At 38.8% G+C, this 16,927-nt stretch overlaps 2 protein-coding genes and 1 long non-coding RNA gene across 3 annotated transcripts in view; all 3 read left to right on the top strand.

The window, feature by feature from the left end:
• Window positions 1-1,809: 1,809 nt before the first annotated feature.
• Window positions 1,810-9,032, top strand: LOC124182709 (leucine carboxyl methyltransferase 1). Its single transcript, XM_046570298.1, has 4 exons — window positions 1,810-2,144; window positions 4,618-4,801; window positions 4,889-5,240; window positions 8,653-9,032. Exons 1-4 carry the CDS (start codon window positions 1,935-1,937, stop codon window positions 8,855-8,857), a joined length of 951 nt encoding a protein of 316 aa, XP_046426254.1. The 5' UTR covers window positions 1,810-1,934; the 3' UTR covers window positions 8,858-9,032.
• Window positions 9,033-10,457: 1,425 nt separating this feature from the next.
• LOC124182717 lies at window positions 10,458-11,773 on the top strand. Its single transcript, XR_006870840.1, has 3 exons — window positions 10,458-10,633; window positions 10,855-10,962; window positions 11,030-11,773. It is a non-coding gene; the product is annotated as an uncharacterized LOC124182717 (long non-coding RNA).
• Window positions 11,774-14,076: 2,303 nt separating this feature from the next.
• LOC124182702 (homeobox protein Nkx-2.4-like) overlaps window positions 14,077-16,927 on the top strand; it is a 42,370-nt gene continuing 39,519 nt past the window's right edge. Inside the window, exon 1 of the mRNA XM_046570288.1 lies at window positions 14,077-15,644. Within this exon, the coding sequence (XP_046426244.1) occupies window positions 14,984-15,644 (661 nt within the window). The 5' untranslated portion in view covers window positions 14,077-14,983. The remainder of the gene's footprint in view (window positions 15,645-16,927) is intronic.

The raw sequence follows: 16,927 nt of genomic DNA, 5'->3' as shown, positions 1-16,927 counted from the left end.
TCCCCTATGTGACGTCCTAACAGATCACTAGTAGAGATCAGTGGTATACCGGGTCAATCTCCTGAAACTTGAAAATCAATTGCGCATGCGCCAAATAATTCAATCTCATTGGTTAGCGAAATCTTCCCGCAGCGATATTTGTAGTGATATTTTTGTCTGCGATGCAGGAGGCTAGCCTACAAAAAATGTGTACGTTTGAATTTTTAAAGAACATAAGTATTAAATTCCGACCGCTATTTAAAGAATGAATTTTCCAACCCAATAACAAACGCTTCCCAAACTTTTCGGAGTCACTACCTCAATTATTTAAGATTCTAACATTGAAAATTCGTATCAACTACATCGGGTGCTTTCCATTTACTGACTCAAGTCGACTTGTGTCGCTATTTCTGGTGTAACCGGCCAATCTGGGCAAAGGAATACAGTCGATACAAGTCGATTTGAGTCAGTAAATGGAAAGCACCCATCGCTGCCAGAAGCAGTTTGAGAGCTGAAATTCGGGATGGCTAGCCTGCACCATTTGGCCTGCACGAAAAGCCGACAAAACTCGCGTATGCGCAGTTGATTTTCAATGGTTCTGCATTCTGCATATGGCTTCTGAAGTTTTATGTGCTTCAGCCTTTAAATGTAAATTACGTCATATAGGGGCATATTCTCAATGGCCGAAGCGGCAGTGGATGCGCAAGCCATTGAAACAAGAACTGCTCGGAACCATCCTACAGGCAAGAAAAAGGCAACATATAGATGGGTATTCGTTGACTGCACATTGCCTATTAAAGTTGGCGGTTTGGCTAATAAATGAGTTCAGCCGACAAACCATGAATATAATATAATACGATTAATGAAATCGTTTGCAGTTCGTCTGTAGATGATTGTAGTGCAATTAGAACTGTTTGATAATGAACCGATGTTTTTAAAGAAAATAACAAAAAATTGTACATGTATTTAGCCGAGAATCGTATACAAAGTTCAATATTTCCAATAAATTCCGTCACATATTGATAGAGAATCATTTGTAGGGCAATAATTTCTTGTTGCAATTATTCGATAGTTAACCGCTTATTCTGATTAATTAAAATTATAAAATTGCATTAAAGTTGAGGTTATGACGTCATCATTGGACGACAGCTACCTACCGCGTTTTTCGTACGCGATGATGTATTGTTTCGATCATGCCCCTGGGGCCGAACTTATTTTAACTTTTGAGCTGTGTATAATAACGGACACGGCATGTCCGTAACGCGGAAGGTGGGCTGTCACAACCCAAAGGTTAGAATAAATTCGGTCTACGCATGACAGGAGCATAACCGAAACCACACGTACAATCCCGTATGAAAATCGCGGAAGGTGGCTCTCGCCCAATGACGTTATAATCCCAATTTTAATGCAATTTTATAATTTTAATGAATCAGATGAAGAGGTCAACTATCAAACAATTGCAAAAATAAATTATTGCGCCACAAGCGTTGCTTTATCGATATGTAAGGGAATTTATTAAAAATATTGAACCTTATGTTATGATTATCGATTAGATACATGTAGAACTTTTCATTTTCTCGAAAAATTATAACTGCACTATAATCATCTACAGACCAATTGCAAACGATTTCATTAATTATATTATATTATATTGATAGTTTGTTGTCTAAACTCGTATTAATGGTTTGGCCAGAAAGACAACTTTTGTCTACGAACGCCACCTGACAGACAACCACTAGACGACATCGCGTTTCTGGGGCGAGTTGCGTGCCCAAGGACGTAAGAAATGTGCACTCAAGCGCCAGGGGAAAAACGGTACCGGCAGGTATCAATATTCACTAATATGGCTGATTCTGCGGTCGGTTGCAGTTGGTCATAAGCGTTTGCTCTTGCCACTGAGAAAGAGTGCCATATAATGTGTCGTTGATTAGAAGTTTTGAACAACCCCAGCAGTGATGATAAACGAAATAACAGACGAAGATGCTGTCCAAGCGACAAACGACGACGCGAGTGAGTGCAAAAGGTGCGCCGTACAGCTCGGCTACTGGACGGATCCATTCATTTCGCTTTTCGTTAAGCAGACTAACCGCAAAGCGCCTGAAATAAATCGTGGCTACTTTGCAAGGGTCAAGGGGATCGAAGTATTCATCAATAAGTTTCTCAAGGTCGGTAAAAAAACAATCACTGTCCAATAATTTCACCCAACCGTCACCCATTTTTGACAGTTCGTCAGTTGACATGTCAATACTGTATCCATTATAACCTAGAAACTTATAGAGGTATATATTGCACATACAGCTGATCGTCGGTGCTGCGCAATTCGAATATTCACCGCGCAGCGTTTGTCACGTCTGTCCCAATTTCACGCTGCGCCACTTTCGTGGGAATATATGGGACAGTCAGAATTAAAGTAAACAAACTTTACCCTTGGCTTGGCCTTGGCAGAATTCGTTGCCAATTTCTTCCCCCTCGCGACCGCATCAAATTATCACCCAGGATCTTTTGTTTCACATTATTCCGTAAATTCCACCGAAAGAATACTCAGAAACCATTGCGATTTTCAGTAAATGCTATACTCTTAGAAAATAAAAACTGTTTTCTGCAGTTTCCGTTGCAAACAACTGAACAAGTGTTCCTAAAGTATATGGATCCTCTTTTGTGTAGAACAAGTTGGATAAAATAAAATGATAAAAATCTTAAACCAATTATAGATAATTATTCTATAACGCGGAGAAAAAAAAAACGCTTGACAACCGAATCAATTTGGAAATTTGTCAAGAACTCCTAACTTTTTTTTCTTTTTCACTTGAAACGCCATTCCTGAAACATCAAATTTCCACAAACCTAAATCACCTGACTAATGTCTGACACTGATCATTCCATATCTGAACCATGTTTGTTGGTAACATTGCTTTCACTGATAATTGTTCAGGATCTAGAAATTGAACAAATTTTAGTAATACTGTGAAGAATCCATCACGCATTGACTTGAATCTCAATGAAAATGCGAATTTTAAACAACTTATATAATTGCTAAATCACATAAAAAGTCACATTAGCAATTCAATTGTTCTCATTATGTCACATAAATTTTTATTCCTAGAATCTATAACGAGTAATGTTTTGCAAGAAACAGGATGGAAAACAATTGTTTATTTCATTTATATTCAAGTCATAAACTACCGATGAGAATGGAAATTGGTTTGTGTTATGCTCATCTTTTTTCAAGCATCTTAATAAGAGTTGCTTACATCGCTCATGTTGGTTATTCTTCAATTTCAAACACTGTTTTCATTTTGTTAGTATTTTCTTCGTCAGCACTCACAAAGTTTTTCCTGACTGTTATTAGAAGAAGTTTATTTCTTTTATTCCATTCCAAAAGCGATCTCCACTATATACACTTTATGATGGACATCAATTTTTCAATATATACAGCAGTAGAAACAAATTCATTTCAAAAAGATTCCAATAAAGAGCCTCCGCAAGATTAAGGCACTTATTGCCCATTTTCAGGTTCGAGCGAATGTTTACAAAACAAGGGCCAAATAATACCTTATGATATCCTTATGTTCAGGAACAAATTTCAGTCTGATTATACAAATGCTTCCGTAGGTATGGGGGAGCAAAGTTGTTAAATTTCCATGTATTCGGCAAAGCAGTCATAACAAAAAAATTCAGATTGGAAAAGCGACCTTGATATTCTCATGTATTTTTTAATGCTGAATTCTAATCTGATGTAAAAAATATCCATATACTCCTAAAATGATTCAATTTTATTTTAGGCGATGTTTTTGGCTTTATTGAAGTATTTTGTGGGTATACGGATATGTTTGGCGTGAAATTAGGATTCAACATCGAAAAATACATCAGAATATCATAGTTGCTCTTCCGAATCTGACTTTTTTTTTGTGTAGCTGTCTTACCAAATATATGGAGATTTCACAAACTTAGCGCCCCCACGTCTTCCTGTTTAAAAATTTTTCCTGAGTATTAGAGTATTATAAGGTATCATTTGGCCGTTGTTCCAGAAAATTTGGCGCAGAGCTCAAAATGGGCAATTGTTACAGATGCTCTTTGATCAAAGCATCACGCAAAATGTCCATTCAATAATTGTTTGATAGTTATCTTTTGCAACTACATTATATTGCAGTTCCCATATCCGGTTCTATTACCAGACAGTGTTTCGAATTTCCTATTATAAAAGTTGTTTGTTGAACGTTCATTTTAAGTATCCAAATACTCATGTCACTCAATTTATCTGAATAACAAGTATTTCACTGTACGAATAATATTTCTTTATATCTTTGTTGGCGTTGAAGTTCGTAACGCTGATGTAACGATGCATTTTTCAAAAAGTCTTTCTTTCAGTGCTTTGGAATTGTTTTAAATTCTGTGAACAATAATAGAGGAACACATAATCATATTTTGCAAAGTTATCTCTTTCAAAGTAATTCTAGAGTTGCTAACTTGAACTTCGTTGTTTTTATGTACCTACTTTAATTCCAGATAATTTATCAAACTTATAATTAGAAAAAAGAACTAATTAATCGTTGAATATTTGGTCGAAGAATATCACAGTACACTATAAAATTAGCAATAATGAAAATGCAACCATAAATTTTTACAATTGTTGGACAGATGTCTGGAGAGAAGAGTCAAATAATTAATTTGGGTTCTGGATTTGATACGCTCTACTGGAAACTGAGAGACGCCGGAAATAGTCCGCAGAATTTTATAGAACTTGATTTTCCGAGCGTCACATCGAGAAAATGTTACCACATCAAGAGACATAAGCAGCTCATAGATAGACTCAATACTGAAGGTATGTAATAAAAAACTTGTTCAGCAACAAGTTCATAAGTTACTAACACTAAAGTGCTAATAATAATTTACTTGTTTATCTTTTCAGATGGTGAAATAAGTTTCTCAGCAACAGATTTGCATGCAGCTAATTATCACCTGATGGGTATCGATTTGAGAAACATATCGGAGCTGGCAAACAAGCTTGCTCAAGCCGAAGTGGACTTCAGTTTGCCGACGTTGTTTCTCGCTGAGTGTGTGCTCGTTTATGTTGACAAAAACGCAACATCTACTCTGCTCCAATGGATAGGAAAAAAGTTTTACGATGCACTGTTCATCAATTATGAACAAGTCAATATGAAGGATAAATTTGGAGAAGTTATGCTCTCAAATCTACGAGGTCGCGGTTGTCTTCTGGCTGGAGTCGAGGACTGTGAAAGCTTAGAAAGTCAGCAAAAAAGGTGAATAAAAGATTCTAGCGTAGCTGAAAGGTGAAAAGGTTGATGTCTTTATTAAATGTTCAGTCGATATTTGTTTGGAGAGCTAGATGTTAATAGTGGAGAAAAGACTGGAATCAGTGAGCAAGAGGATAATTAAAGAGTCCTCATGATTGATAAAACAGTGATACAATGTACTTTAATCAAGAAAGCGATACGATCTGTATCATGAGAGATCAGTACAACAACTGAGGCTTTACATAATCGAAAGAATACATAGATGATACAATATACCTGAAATATGTAGCTGAGCTGTTGCAAGGTGTAACACAGGCAAGCTGCTAGCTCTGAGGTAGAGAAGAGCAGGTAAACAGTGCACGCTAGTGTGTATAAATATGGAGGACGATTCTAAATAGCGATTGAAATGAGAATGTAATGGGTACAAGACAATACTGTGACATGAATTGTCGCGACTTTGCCGAAATAATATGTCTTAATAATTCAGAGTATCCAGCGTCATGAAATTTCTATGAAACTGATAACATGTGCCTTGGATGGAATCAAAATTTTTGTCAGGAACACTGGAAAATGTCAGGGAATTTGGTATGCCATTAACGCTAGATACCCCAAAATTATATTTTGACTGTCAGAAATCAGCAAATGGTAGTGGAACCACATTGATATGGAATATCTGTGATAAAAAATATCACCATCACAGAAATCATCGTAATCAAAACTAAAGCGTAATCTAAAAATACTGTCATAAACGATCTTCAGGATTTTGTTGCAGTCCATTTCAATTCTTTCTTATTATAAAAATAAAGATGAATTCCAAGGGTAGACAGCAAGTTTAACATTGTCTATCTAAAAAATTCCGTTCCTCGTTACTTTGTAATAAGCACATTTTAGTTAGAAGGTGAAATAATGATTGACACAAGAAACATAGTTTTTTGTATATTTAACCCAAAGAAATCCATATCAGGAGATTCTTTTTGAATGCATTTTTTTCGATGTAATCTGAGAAGGCTGTTTTCGAACAAATTCTTCAACTTTTCGTACATTTTTCTTCACTGCGATTAGTATTAGGTTTTGGGCAAATTCGTATTCCCCATAGTCCGACTGTGCAATCTCCATTTGTTAGCTTTAATTTTTTCAGCTGGAGAAATCTGATCAATCGGTCAGGTCTCTCCCTTACACTTGGTCGGTTCTTTTTGTATGTATCATTGATAGATAAAAAACATTATTTTCACGGCAAATATGTTTGGCGTGAAATAACGTCCGACAATGTTAGTTTGCATTATCGAGGAAAATATTGATTTTTACGATATTCCTGAAGCGGCCTCGAACTTGGGTGGAAAATCAAAATAGCCTCTGGTAGACACACTTGAAATTTCGTTTCGTCTCTAGACAGACTTTCAGAGGTCGTTGGATATTCAATGTCATTCCAGGCCGAACAAAATGATTGCAAAAGCTGCTGAAATATAAACTCCTCATCTTCAACCAAATTGTAATAACCGAGAATTTAGTCACGCATATATGTGGGTGTGTACGTGTACTGCAAAACGAAACTGATGTAGTATGCTGTGAAAATGAAAATTGTGACAACTATAACGGCGGGATAATTTGTATAATCAGCCACTAATTCCTCAACTAATCGATATGCGAATAAAGGTCTATGCAATCAATAAATAGTAATGCGTCAAAGTTAAAAAATTTCAGCTAATAACTATGGCCATCTTCAGATCAATTGCAAAGCAATTCCGCAAATAAATCTCATAACTTTATTGTTCTGCAGTGTTAGCTTTGATTTTTAATAACATTTTCTAGGAGTGTGTTCACTGTGTTCTTCACTAAAATCAATTTTTTTTTTTTATTTTTGTATCAATCAATGTTGATTATCCTTATTTTGCATAATTCAAACTCGTTAAATATTATTATTTCAAAGTGTTTTTTTTTTAAATGAAAAATGCTCCTACTATTCCTATTACATGGTTTAGTCGAGTTATGTATTATTTCTACTCACAAATAATCATTTCTTCTCGCATTTAAGATGATTACAGTTGGGTTTCTTGTGGAGAAGTGACTAATTTGGATATTTTGGCGGCCGAAAACGGTGATAATGTGTCGTCAACATAAATGCTAACCGGTGATTTTTGAATTGGACAACAATTTGTAAGTAGCAGAGCAATAAAAGTTTACTCTTAACCCTGTCATTCGATTAGGGATAGTAATTCATGAAAATTTGAATGAAATGAAAACACGACACGTTTGGCGAAAGTAGAAACAAGGAACACTAACGAGTGCCAAAAACTAACTACAGAATGGGGAGAGATATCAGTAACAATCTATTCGAGCATATTGACTAGCACCAAAACATAAATATTGTAAAATTCAGTTCTGAATTATTTTGCAAAAGACCTCCGAAGATGGATGTTGTACTTATAGTTGGCCAAAACATAATGAAACTATTAATGTACATCGAAATAGCTGAACTACTGCATATATGAGGTATTCTTTGTTGAAACCCGAATTTTTTGTTTGTACCATTCGTAAGTCAACATTAATACTATTTCTTGGAAACCCAACTATTATTATTCATGTTCAATGCTGACTTGAACTCCAACAACCATAATTCGCTCCCTTAAATCTAAATTTGCATCAACTTTGCTTTATACACTTTACACATTACGAGTGTATGCTCATTCATTAATGATGAACTGATGACATATCACGCTTGAAATGTGTGATTTAATATAAAAAAAACACAATGATGAGATATTAAGGAATACCATAAAATAGGAATCAAAAACACAAATAAGTGATGCACAAATAGTAAAGTAGTGTGGCGAAATTTAGTGCAAGTGCAAGTAATTGTCACAGATGAATTATTGCCATACTGAATGACTGAGTTGAGTAAGAAATAATGGATGATGAAGCGATGATGGATCTAGGCTGTCTAGAATGGTGATAGCCAGTAACGAAAGCAGCTGCGCGATACAATGGAAAGAGATACGCAACCTAATGGCTTCTCAAGATGAAGCAAAAGATCCTGTGATTATTGGCGAGTATAATTTATGCGAGAAGTGAAGAAAGATGCGACGTATGCTTGAAGTTTTGAACGTTCATTTTAAATATGAACCGGCTCATACTATGCTACTTATTTTCTGATCGAATGCTTTCCAATTTTCCGTCCTTATGGAGCTCCTGTATTGAATTTGTTGACACATTCTTGACTTGATGGCAGAGTTGTGCCCTTTTAGTGACTCGCTCTTGGTGTGTGTACCTATTATCTCCCATCTATAGTTGAGTAATCCAATATCAATTTCATTGTGCAATTTCGATACTATTCCCTAAAATAAATTTTGCCATTCATTGGCAGTTTCGAATTATCAAAATATGATATACTCCAAATAACAGACGAAATGCTTGATTACAGATTTACAATAAACGGTTGGGACGGTTCCGACGCCTGGACGATGGTTGAAGTTTATGATTCTCTGCTATCTTCGGAGCGAACACGGATAGAGCGAATAGAAATGTTGGATGAACAAGAGCTCCTCGTTCAATTGTTGCAGCATTACTGTATCGCAGTTGCTTGGAAAGGTCTAACTTTTAAAAATATTTCTATAGCTCAGGGCTAGTCCCATCTTTTATTCTTAAGTTTCATATTTGTCTGTCGCAAGGGTCGTGTTACACCAGGTATTTAAGTATTCGAACTGAATCGTGTAAGATGTGTATATAAAATAACATGTAAAATTAAAGAGAATTCGAAGGAATAATAATAATAATAATGATAGTAACGATAAATGAACAAAACGATGCGTAATGGTTTTTCATATCCTGGATAATTTTCTCCGGTTCGGCCAATGAAAAACGGTGACTTATCTGTTTCAATCAAAAGGTTTGAAGTTTTAGTTTAAGTTAGTTTCCTATACTGAGTCATTTCGTCCAATGGTTTTACTGGAAACGAAATAAGTATCATGGATAAGCAATATGATGCTAAGAGTTTGGCAGTCAGCAGTAAGTTTCCATTAAATTATGCAAATATAGGTAGATAGTTTATTCTAGGAGTAAAATACAAATACATATAAATATGAGATATCCATATGTCCTGTTGAGACATTTGTCTGTGAACAGGCCTAGAAATACGTATTAATAAAATTGTACACTTATAAATTTATAAATTTTATCGAAATTAAATGTTTCAGAAGCAGTAACGGTACAATAATTTTCTTGAAGATATATACGTTTCATCTTAGAAATATACAAAAATGTAGTATCTCAATAGTTTCTTATTAATTTTCATGTCTTCGCTCAGTAATGCTTCCTTAGCTTCTAATGGCAGGCTGTTGAAAAGTTTCATTGCACAATAAGAATGTGTCTTATGTCCTTTGTTGAGGCCCGTTAATTAAAAATATAAAGGTGTAGACGATCCAGTGCAAGTTACGAGACTTTGGTTTCATTATGTAGAATTGACGTATTACGAAGATAAAAGAGGTCTTTTGAAACTAAATATGGCTCACTTGGCAAATATAGACAGGCTGATTGACTGACTACGCATATGCAAATCGATTGAACTCCATTGATTGGGATGATTTACAGTACCTTTAATAAGGCTGGATTTTTATAGACACCGAAACACAGCAGCAACAATTTGTCGCCCGTGAAAATGCACATCAATGCGAGAGCAGAATGTTGCGCATCAACACACGTCGAATCAATACATTCTGTTTATGCTTACATTCGGGGAAATTGAAAATCTAGTATTATAAGAAAAGTTTTATTTCATATAATGCATATTAATTGTTATATGCGTCGTTGACTGAAGTGTGTTAATTACTATACGTCATCTCCAACCGTGTTTCAAATAGCGCGCCCAACTTTCGACAAGTAATGACAACGTATTGGCACAACTTTTTTCAACGAAACTAGTTTGCTTCAATTTCAGCTGAAAAGAAGTCTTCGGAGCATGTCTGGAATAATCCACAAGTTCAAATCAATTGTTTTTCTATGCACTGTAACGATCGGTGCATCACACCGGCACCTGCCTCGTTTACACGGAGTAAGTAGATGGGTAAGAATGGGTAAGAACACTGACAGTATCCGAAATTATCCAAATCCGACCGAAGCGGCGAGACAGGGAAACCACAGATTTAAGGTGGGATTTCATGCATAGCAAAAAGCAAGAGCAGTTTAGTAACTTACTAGATATTACTAACATCTGTCTAGTGATTTGACGCAGCACTAGGAATGGAGGAATGGTAACGCGGCTTACTTCTGGGGATATTTTTATACCTTCCGTTGATCTGGGGATATGAAAGTTTCCCGCAATTACCAATTAATCCCTACAAAAAGTCGTACCGTATCAAACGAACTAATAACTGTAGGTAACTCCTCGTCCGACAAGATCCCATAAGGTACATGGAACTCACTATTACTTGCCACTAATATTTCCAGCCTTCCAATGGTATTCATCTGCGCAAATCAATGAGAATTCGCTGATGATACCAACAAATTTCTATTGATTTATACTCACAGAGCTTAAGTCCGGTATAATTGAACTTATTGATCCGCTTTAAATTGGATCTTTTTTCAAATATCAATAAATCGAGTTTTGTCTTGAATCTGTTTCTGATAGTATATCATGCAGATGGATTGACGTAATTGAGAAGAATATTGTGACTGTAGCCAAGAGATTATAAAATGAACCCAAATAAATGGAGCTGCTTATTTTTGAGATTGAAAAGTAAGTAAACATGCAAAATTACTTTACGGTAAATAATATACAACATACACACTAACTGTATTTTCAGGATACAGATAGCGGTGGGCGGGGTAATACGGGGGCGGGGGCAAAACAGGACAGACGTCAAATCACGTAAGACAATGCATCAATCACGAAAAAGTAAGCAACGTTTAGTGTCTTTCACCGGCCGCCACAAATCGCCGAGTCGCATTATAAATCATGGACACGCTCTCGCCGTTGCACAAAAATACTAGAATTTATCGTTTTTCCTATAATGTTCCCTCTAAATAGTTTATGTAACATTGATGTAATATTTTAACATAATAATTTGAATATAGGTGATAATATCAGCAGAAATTAGTGCATCAGCAAGTGAGAACATGATTTTTCAATTACCGCGTATATTTCTGTCACAATTCTTGTTTTTATTTTAACTTAGCTGCTGTGGCAAGTCGGGACAATGCTATAACCGATACCCCATCTTGAACCATGCCATATTCGTAGACCAAATACAGAGATACCGTGAATTTGTATCCATTTGTCTGTATGCCACTGTAAACTAAATATTATACTAAATATTGAATACCTCTTGTTTTAGGATGGTGAGAAACTATCCCCACTAGCGTTTCCCATATGGCCCTACAGAGCCAGTCTAGTCGGGTTAAACCATGTATATGTCCTTTTTCGATTTTTTAATTTTTATAATGAATATTGATCTAACCTTGAATGCCAATTGTAGGACTGATTGCCAAAGATAACATATCTAATTAATACAATATTTAAATTGTAAAAATAATGTGTTTTATTTATGTTCAAAGCTTCCCTATTACTTTGACATGGTAGACTCGACAACCTGAAATGACTCGAGCAGTTGTTTGTTTTGAAGCAAAATTTTAATGCCACGGTCATGGGGTTTATTTTCAAATGAGAGTCACTGTTGTGAACTATATATCACTTCGAATTGCTTCGATTTGGCAAATCGAACAAATAGGTTGACGATATTGCCAAAAAAAGATAAAAAGAAATCAGGGAGTCCGCACGAAGGACAAATATTGGAAATGAAAGTACGTTTACTTATATTATATGTATACCGAAACGTCGCCCGGCAAACCTTTCGTTCAATCCGCCTTTGCGTGAGCCATTACGTCTATACAAGTTCATATTTACATCGTTTCAATAAGAGCAATTCTGCATCTACTAGATATTTGAATATTCTATTACATTAAAGAGGAGAAAAAATAGTTCGAACTAGGACGCTTTTAATCCCTAAATACTTAATTTCAGCTTGACCCGAATTTCTAGTAAATAACATTCGAAATTCTTGTTTTGTACACACCATACAATGATATTGTGACTTGTGTAGTAATAGATTTTCTATGGATAATAACAATATATTTGATGGAAATTGGATTGTACAGGCTGCTAATATGTTTCACATTATAACTAAATTCATTAAATATGGAATGTCGAATATTTTTCCACGTGAATTCTTTTTCTGAAATTCTAAATTTTTCCTTTGTACAGTTTTATAGTACTAAATCAGGTCATGCAGTGCTTCTTAGGTACAACGCTGCAAACAAAGTTTGAAAATACGCAATGTACATCATACGATTTTTGGTCGTTATGAATTCACCCTCATTGGTGTACCTATATTACTTTGCACATAGGTATTAATACATATTATATACGCAGAATTCGAAATGGTGTGCATAAAATATCTCTCTCTTTGTTTGCGAAATGGAGAATGTTTTGAAAACATCTTCTGAATCGTTAAGATGAATGGGCCACGAAGTCTGAATCAAAAGTTCGAAAATCAAAATAAACCGTTTAAAAAACTTCCATCATTATGTTATAAGTGCCATGCAATGATAGACAACTTGGATAAAACAATATCCCACTTGTTATTCGAATAAGGATTCTGAATAAGGTCGTATAAGACCAGCTGAAGGTAACAACATTTTAAAAAACTGTTTCACAAATAAAATATTAAAAATGATTCAACTTTGGTATTTTTGATTCGATTGCATGATGTTTATGAATTTATTTAGTTCACCATAGACTCTAGGTAGGTATATGGCATAGAAGCCTCCAGAGATTACCATTAAAATCAGATAAAAATACTAGAGTTTAATCACTTTGAACGATCTAATTATAAAACCTTTTTCTTTAATTGTGGATAATGTCTTGGCCTGGTTTAATAGAATTTTCTCATACTAACATTCATTTCAGTTACATGATATGAAGATGCTGTTTCATTCATGTTCACAATCATTGTAGCAATTCGCGTTACCGGAAATTCTGCAAACGGATTGCCCTATTTTCATAACTTTTGATTCGCACAGTGGAGCACATTCGTCCTTAAGCCACACAGGTAATTTCCCGTCTCTCCTCCCTGAAATCCATAATCCTGATTCTCTGCCGCAGACTGTGCACATTGTCATTACGCATCCGAATTCCAAAACGTATTACCACACAACCTCAAGTTACGGGCATGTAGGTGCGTGGGTCAGGGTCAGAACGCCTGCATAGGACTCCTAGCACCGTTACGAGGCTCGCGGTATAATCGGCGAAGGGTGGGTACAGTCTGGCCAAAGACTCCGGCACCACCGCGTCGCGAAGCGTCCACCCGTAAATTTCCCATAATCCCCGGGAGCGCGCTGCGCGAGTCAAGCATCGCTGCAGCAGTCAAACCTCGAGGGTATCGGCAGGGGGATCCAGCGGCGGGAGAGAGTCGATTTCGACGCGCCTCGTTCCGCGCAGCCAGTAATTTTGCAGTGGGCTGCACTCCGGCGTCCGGGCCAAGCAGAGCCGTGGGTGGCCATGGCGATCGGCTGCAAACCCCGCCCCCTAAGGGCGGAGCTTCTCGCCCATTGGCTGCCACCCGGCCGCAGGGAGTTCCGTCCGCCTATGGAGAGCGGCGAGCCGAGAAGCGGAGCGTGGCGTCACTCACCACCAGCCAATGCCATCGGCCGACGGGCGGGATTGGCGGTGGTGGGAATGGTGGGAATCCCGGGGGCACCTCTCGAACGAGAAGGACCTCTCCCGAGTCCCGGCGTCGCGCGGAAGGGGGAAGAACTCGACTCTTGGTACCAGGGGCACTTCTCGGTAGTGGGTACTCATCGCATCATCTACTGGTTCCCGAAGCGCCTGGGCCGGGCCGCCGAGCGACGACGACCTTATACGAGACGGTCGAGTGGTTTCTATAAGCGGTTGTGAGAGGAGTCGTGAGGACCTCTCCACCGCGGAGAGTGTAAGCCCAACAGTCCTCCATTCATCTATCCATCCGACCATAGGACCATCCATCCATAGCCCTCAGCTTCTCTGGCCAACGTGTATATCCTCCGCTGAGAGCAAAGTTGGGTCTACTACATCTCTACCACTGCACGGCCCCCGAACCGCGAGTCCAAGGACTAAAAGACTCCACAGGAGTTTTCAGTCGGCCGCCGGCCGGCCGCCGGCCACTCCTCATCACCTCCACCAATTAACCCCGTCTGACCGTTGTCTATACCTGCAATTGTTTTTACTTTCGTTGACCTTCTCCGATCATGTCGTCGCTTAATTCCGGATGTCGGTCCTCCTCGAACGCGAGACTCGATCTACTTCGAAACTGCAGTGAATTCCGGGATTAACCGAAGATCAACGTACACGCTGGAGTGGAGTTTAAGTGCGCGGTTTCGACTTCAGCAGCTGTGAACAAAGTGATCTCGAAGTGTCTGTAACCTACTGTCATCAAATTATATAAATTAACTTGTATAAGTACTAGTGCGCGGTATTTGACGTGAATTCCCGAAGGTTCTGCCAAACCGTCACAGTGTTAGAAATGTGGAAAGTTGATCACGACTCGGTGATACGAACGTGAGATAGGTCGAAAGCCAGGCGTGCAGCTTGGGCGATGCGTCGGGAATTGAGTATTTAGCCGGAGCCAGTGTCCGTACTTATTCGTGTTTTGGAATTGTGAGGTGTGAGCTCGGATTTGCGGGGCCGCTGGTAAACAGTTGAACGAGCGGAACGAGTCTCGGAAATGAGCGGTAGTGGAGGTGGTGGTGGCGGTGGCCAAGGGAACAACAACGCGGCTTCTTACCACCAGCACCATCAGCAGCAGACGCAGCTGGAGCAGGCCGGCCTGCTGCCGGACCTGAACGGTGTCGACCTGGCTATGAGTTTGTCCCCAAAACAGCACCAGTCCCACGTTCAGACAGGCGGTGGCGCGCACACGACACCATTCAGCGTAACCGACATTCTCAGCCCGATCGAGGAGTCCTACAGGAAGCTGGAACTTGCTGCGGCGGCAGCGGCAGTCGGCGTCGGGGTCGTCACCCACCCTCAGAGTTCACCCTACACAAACGCCTGCGGCGGCCGCGTCGCCGGAAACGCCGGAAGCTCCAGCGCTAGCAGCGGAAGTCCGCCGCTCCACGGCGGATCCACTCCCGGCGGATCGACGCCCGGTCCTCCGTTGGGGGGTGCTGGTGGTAACGGTGGTATGGGAGCAATGGGCAATCCTTACGCGACCATGCAGCTCACTTCGCAATATCAGTACTGTGCCGCAGAATTATCACCCTATCATCACGCCGGACCCGGCGGCGTCGGCGGAGGCGCCACCGCCTCCGACCCCATGAGGTCTTCTCATCATCATCCATGGTACGCGCCCGCGCCACCGGCCACTAACGACCCCCGATTTGCCAGTGAGTACCGATAATAGATTTCTTATCTGTAATCTATCTAATTGCCCCCAACTCGTACCCCATATAATGCTGCCGTATGGATTCGGTTTTGTTGAGTGATCCTCGTGATCTCGTAACCTTCGTACTAATTCCATTGGCTACAAAAGCGACCAAGGAAAAAATGGGTAGATGTTGTTCTACAAAAGTTCCGCATACATAGGTATATCTATGGTATGGTAAGCAGATCATAGATTTATCGCAGAAATATGCCCATTACTATTCCAATTGTCTGAAACAATCCTTATGCTCTGATTACAGTCATATAGCACTCCAATAAACGGAGATATGAACTGTTCACTAATCCTTTTGCCGCGACGGCAGGTTCATCTTTTAGGTACACCTTACGTGAATCTTAGCACACCCTTTTCGTTGTGAGAAAACAAGTCTCGTGTAGAAATTTTAAATAGGCACTGGCCAGAACCTGTCAAATTTTCCTTGTTTCGAGCCAGATAATGGACACGAAAACTATCGAGCTCGAATGACGAATGTAACGTAACGTTCTAACATGAACCTGACCCGGCAGTGATCAAAATCTTTGAATAAGTCCTGATCGGGCGTTTACCAGTAGGGCTGGTGAAGCCCCACCTAATCAGACTTTTGAAAACGAATCATCGGATTAGATTTTTAAATTACGTAACAAATTTCTCAGGTTTGATGCAGGTGGAAAGGGAATGCTACTACAAATGAGTAACTTAAATCTGTAGCCAGATATCCATAGAAATAATATACTGTGAAATAATATTTCGTACGAGTTTAGAACTGGATGATCTCACCTTATCAGAAATCATCTGATGCTTTTATCACAAGAACGCCAACGACTTCAATGACTTTTGGTAACTGCTCTTGGTACTTGTAATGTGTCATGTTAGTCAAAATCAGATAAACATGGCCGATGCCAAAAGTCAGGCTTTGTCTAGTTTACTTTGGTAAGTAGATTCAAGAGAAATTTGGCTTGTGACAAGTCAGGCTTTCCCTAGTTCGCCCTAATCAGAAGTTCTAAATAAAACCTGACCAGTGCCAAGTTGACATTTGACGAACTCGAGACTTTGACGAACTTCGACGAGATTTGGCTACTTTACCCGGAAGAAATTTGACCAGCACCAGGTCCGTCTTTGCCGATTTCAATCCGGCCAATCGATACTCATCGAACTTTGTCTAGAAGTCAAGAAGACTGGTTCAATTTCTGCACGGAGTGTGGATTACTACACCAGAATAATTTTTCACGTCAATTCGAAAGTTCAACA

Source organism: Neodiprion fabricii, chromosome 5, assembly GCF_021155785.1.
Source record: "Neodiprion fabricii isolate iyNeoFabr1 chromosome 5, iyNeoFabr1.1, whole genome shotgun sequence".
Taxonomy (NCBI): domain Eukaryota; kingdom Metazoa; phylum Arthropoda; class Insecta; order Hymenoptera; family Diprionidae; genus Neodiprion; species Neodiprion fabricii.
This window is presented reverse-complemented; position numbering and strand designations above follow the sequence as displayed.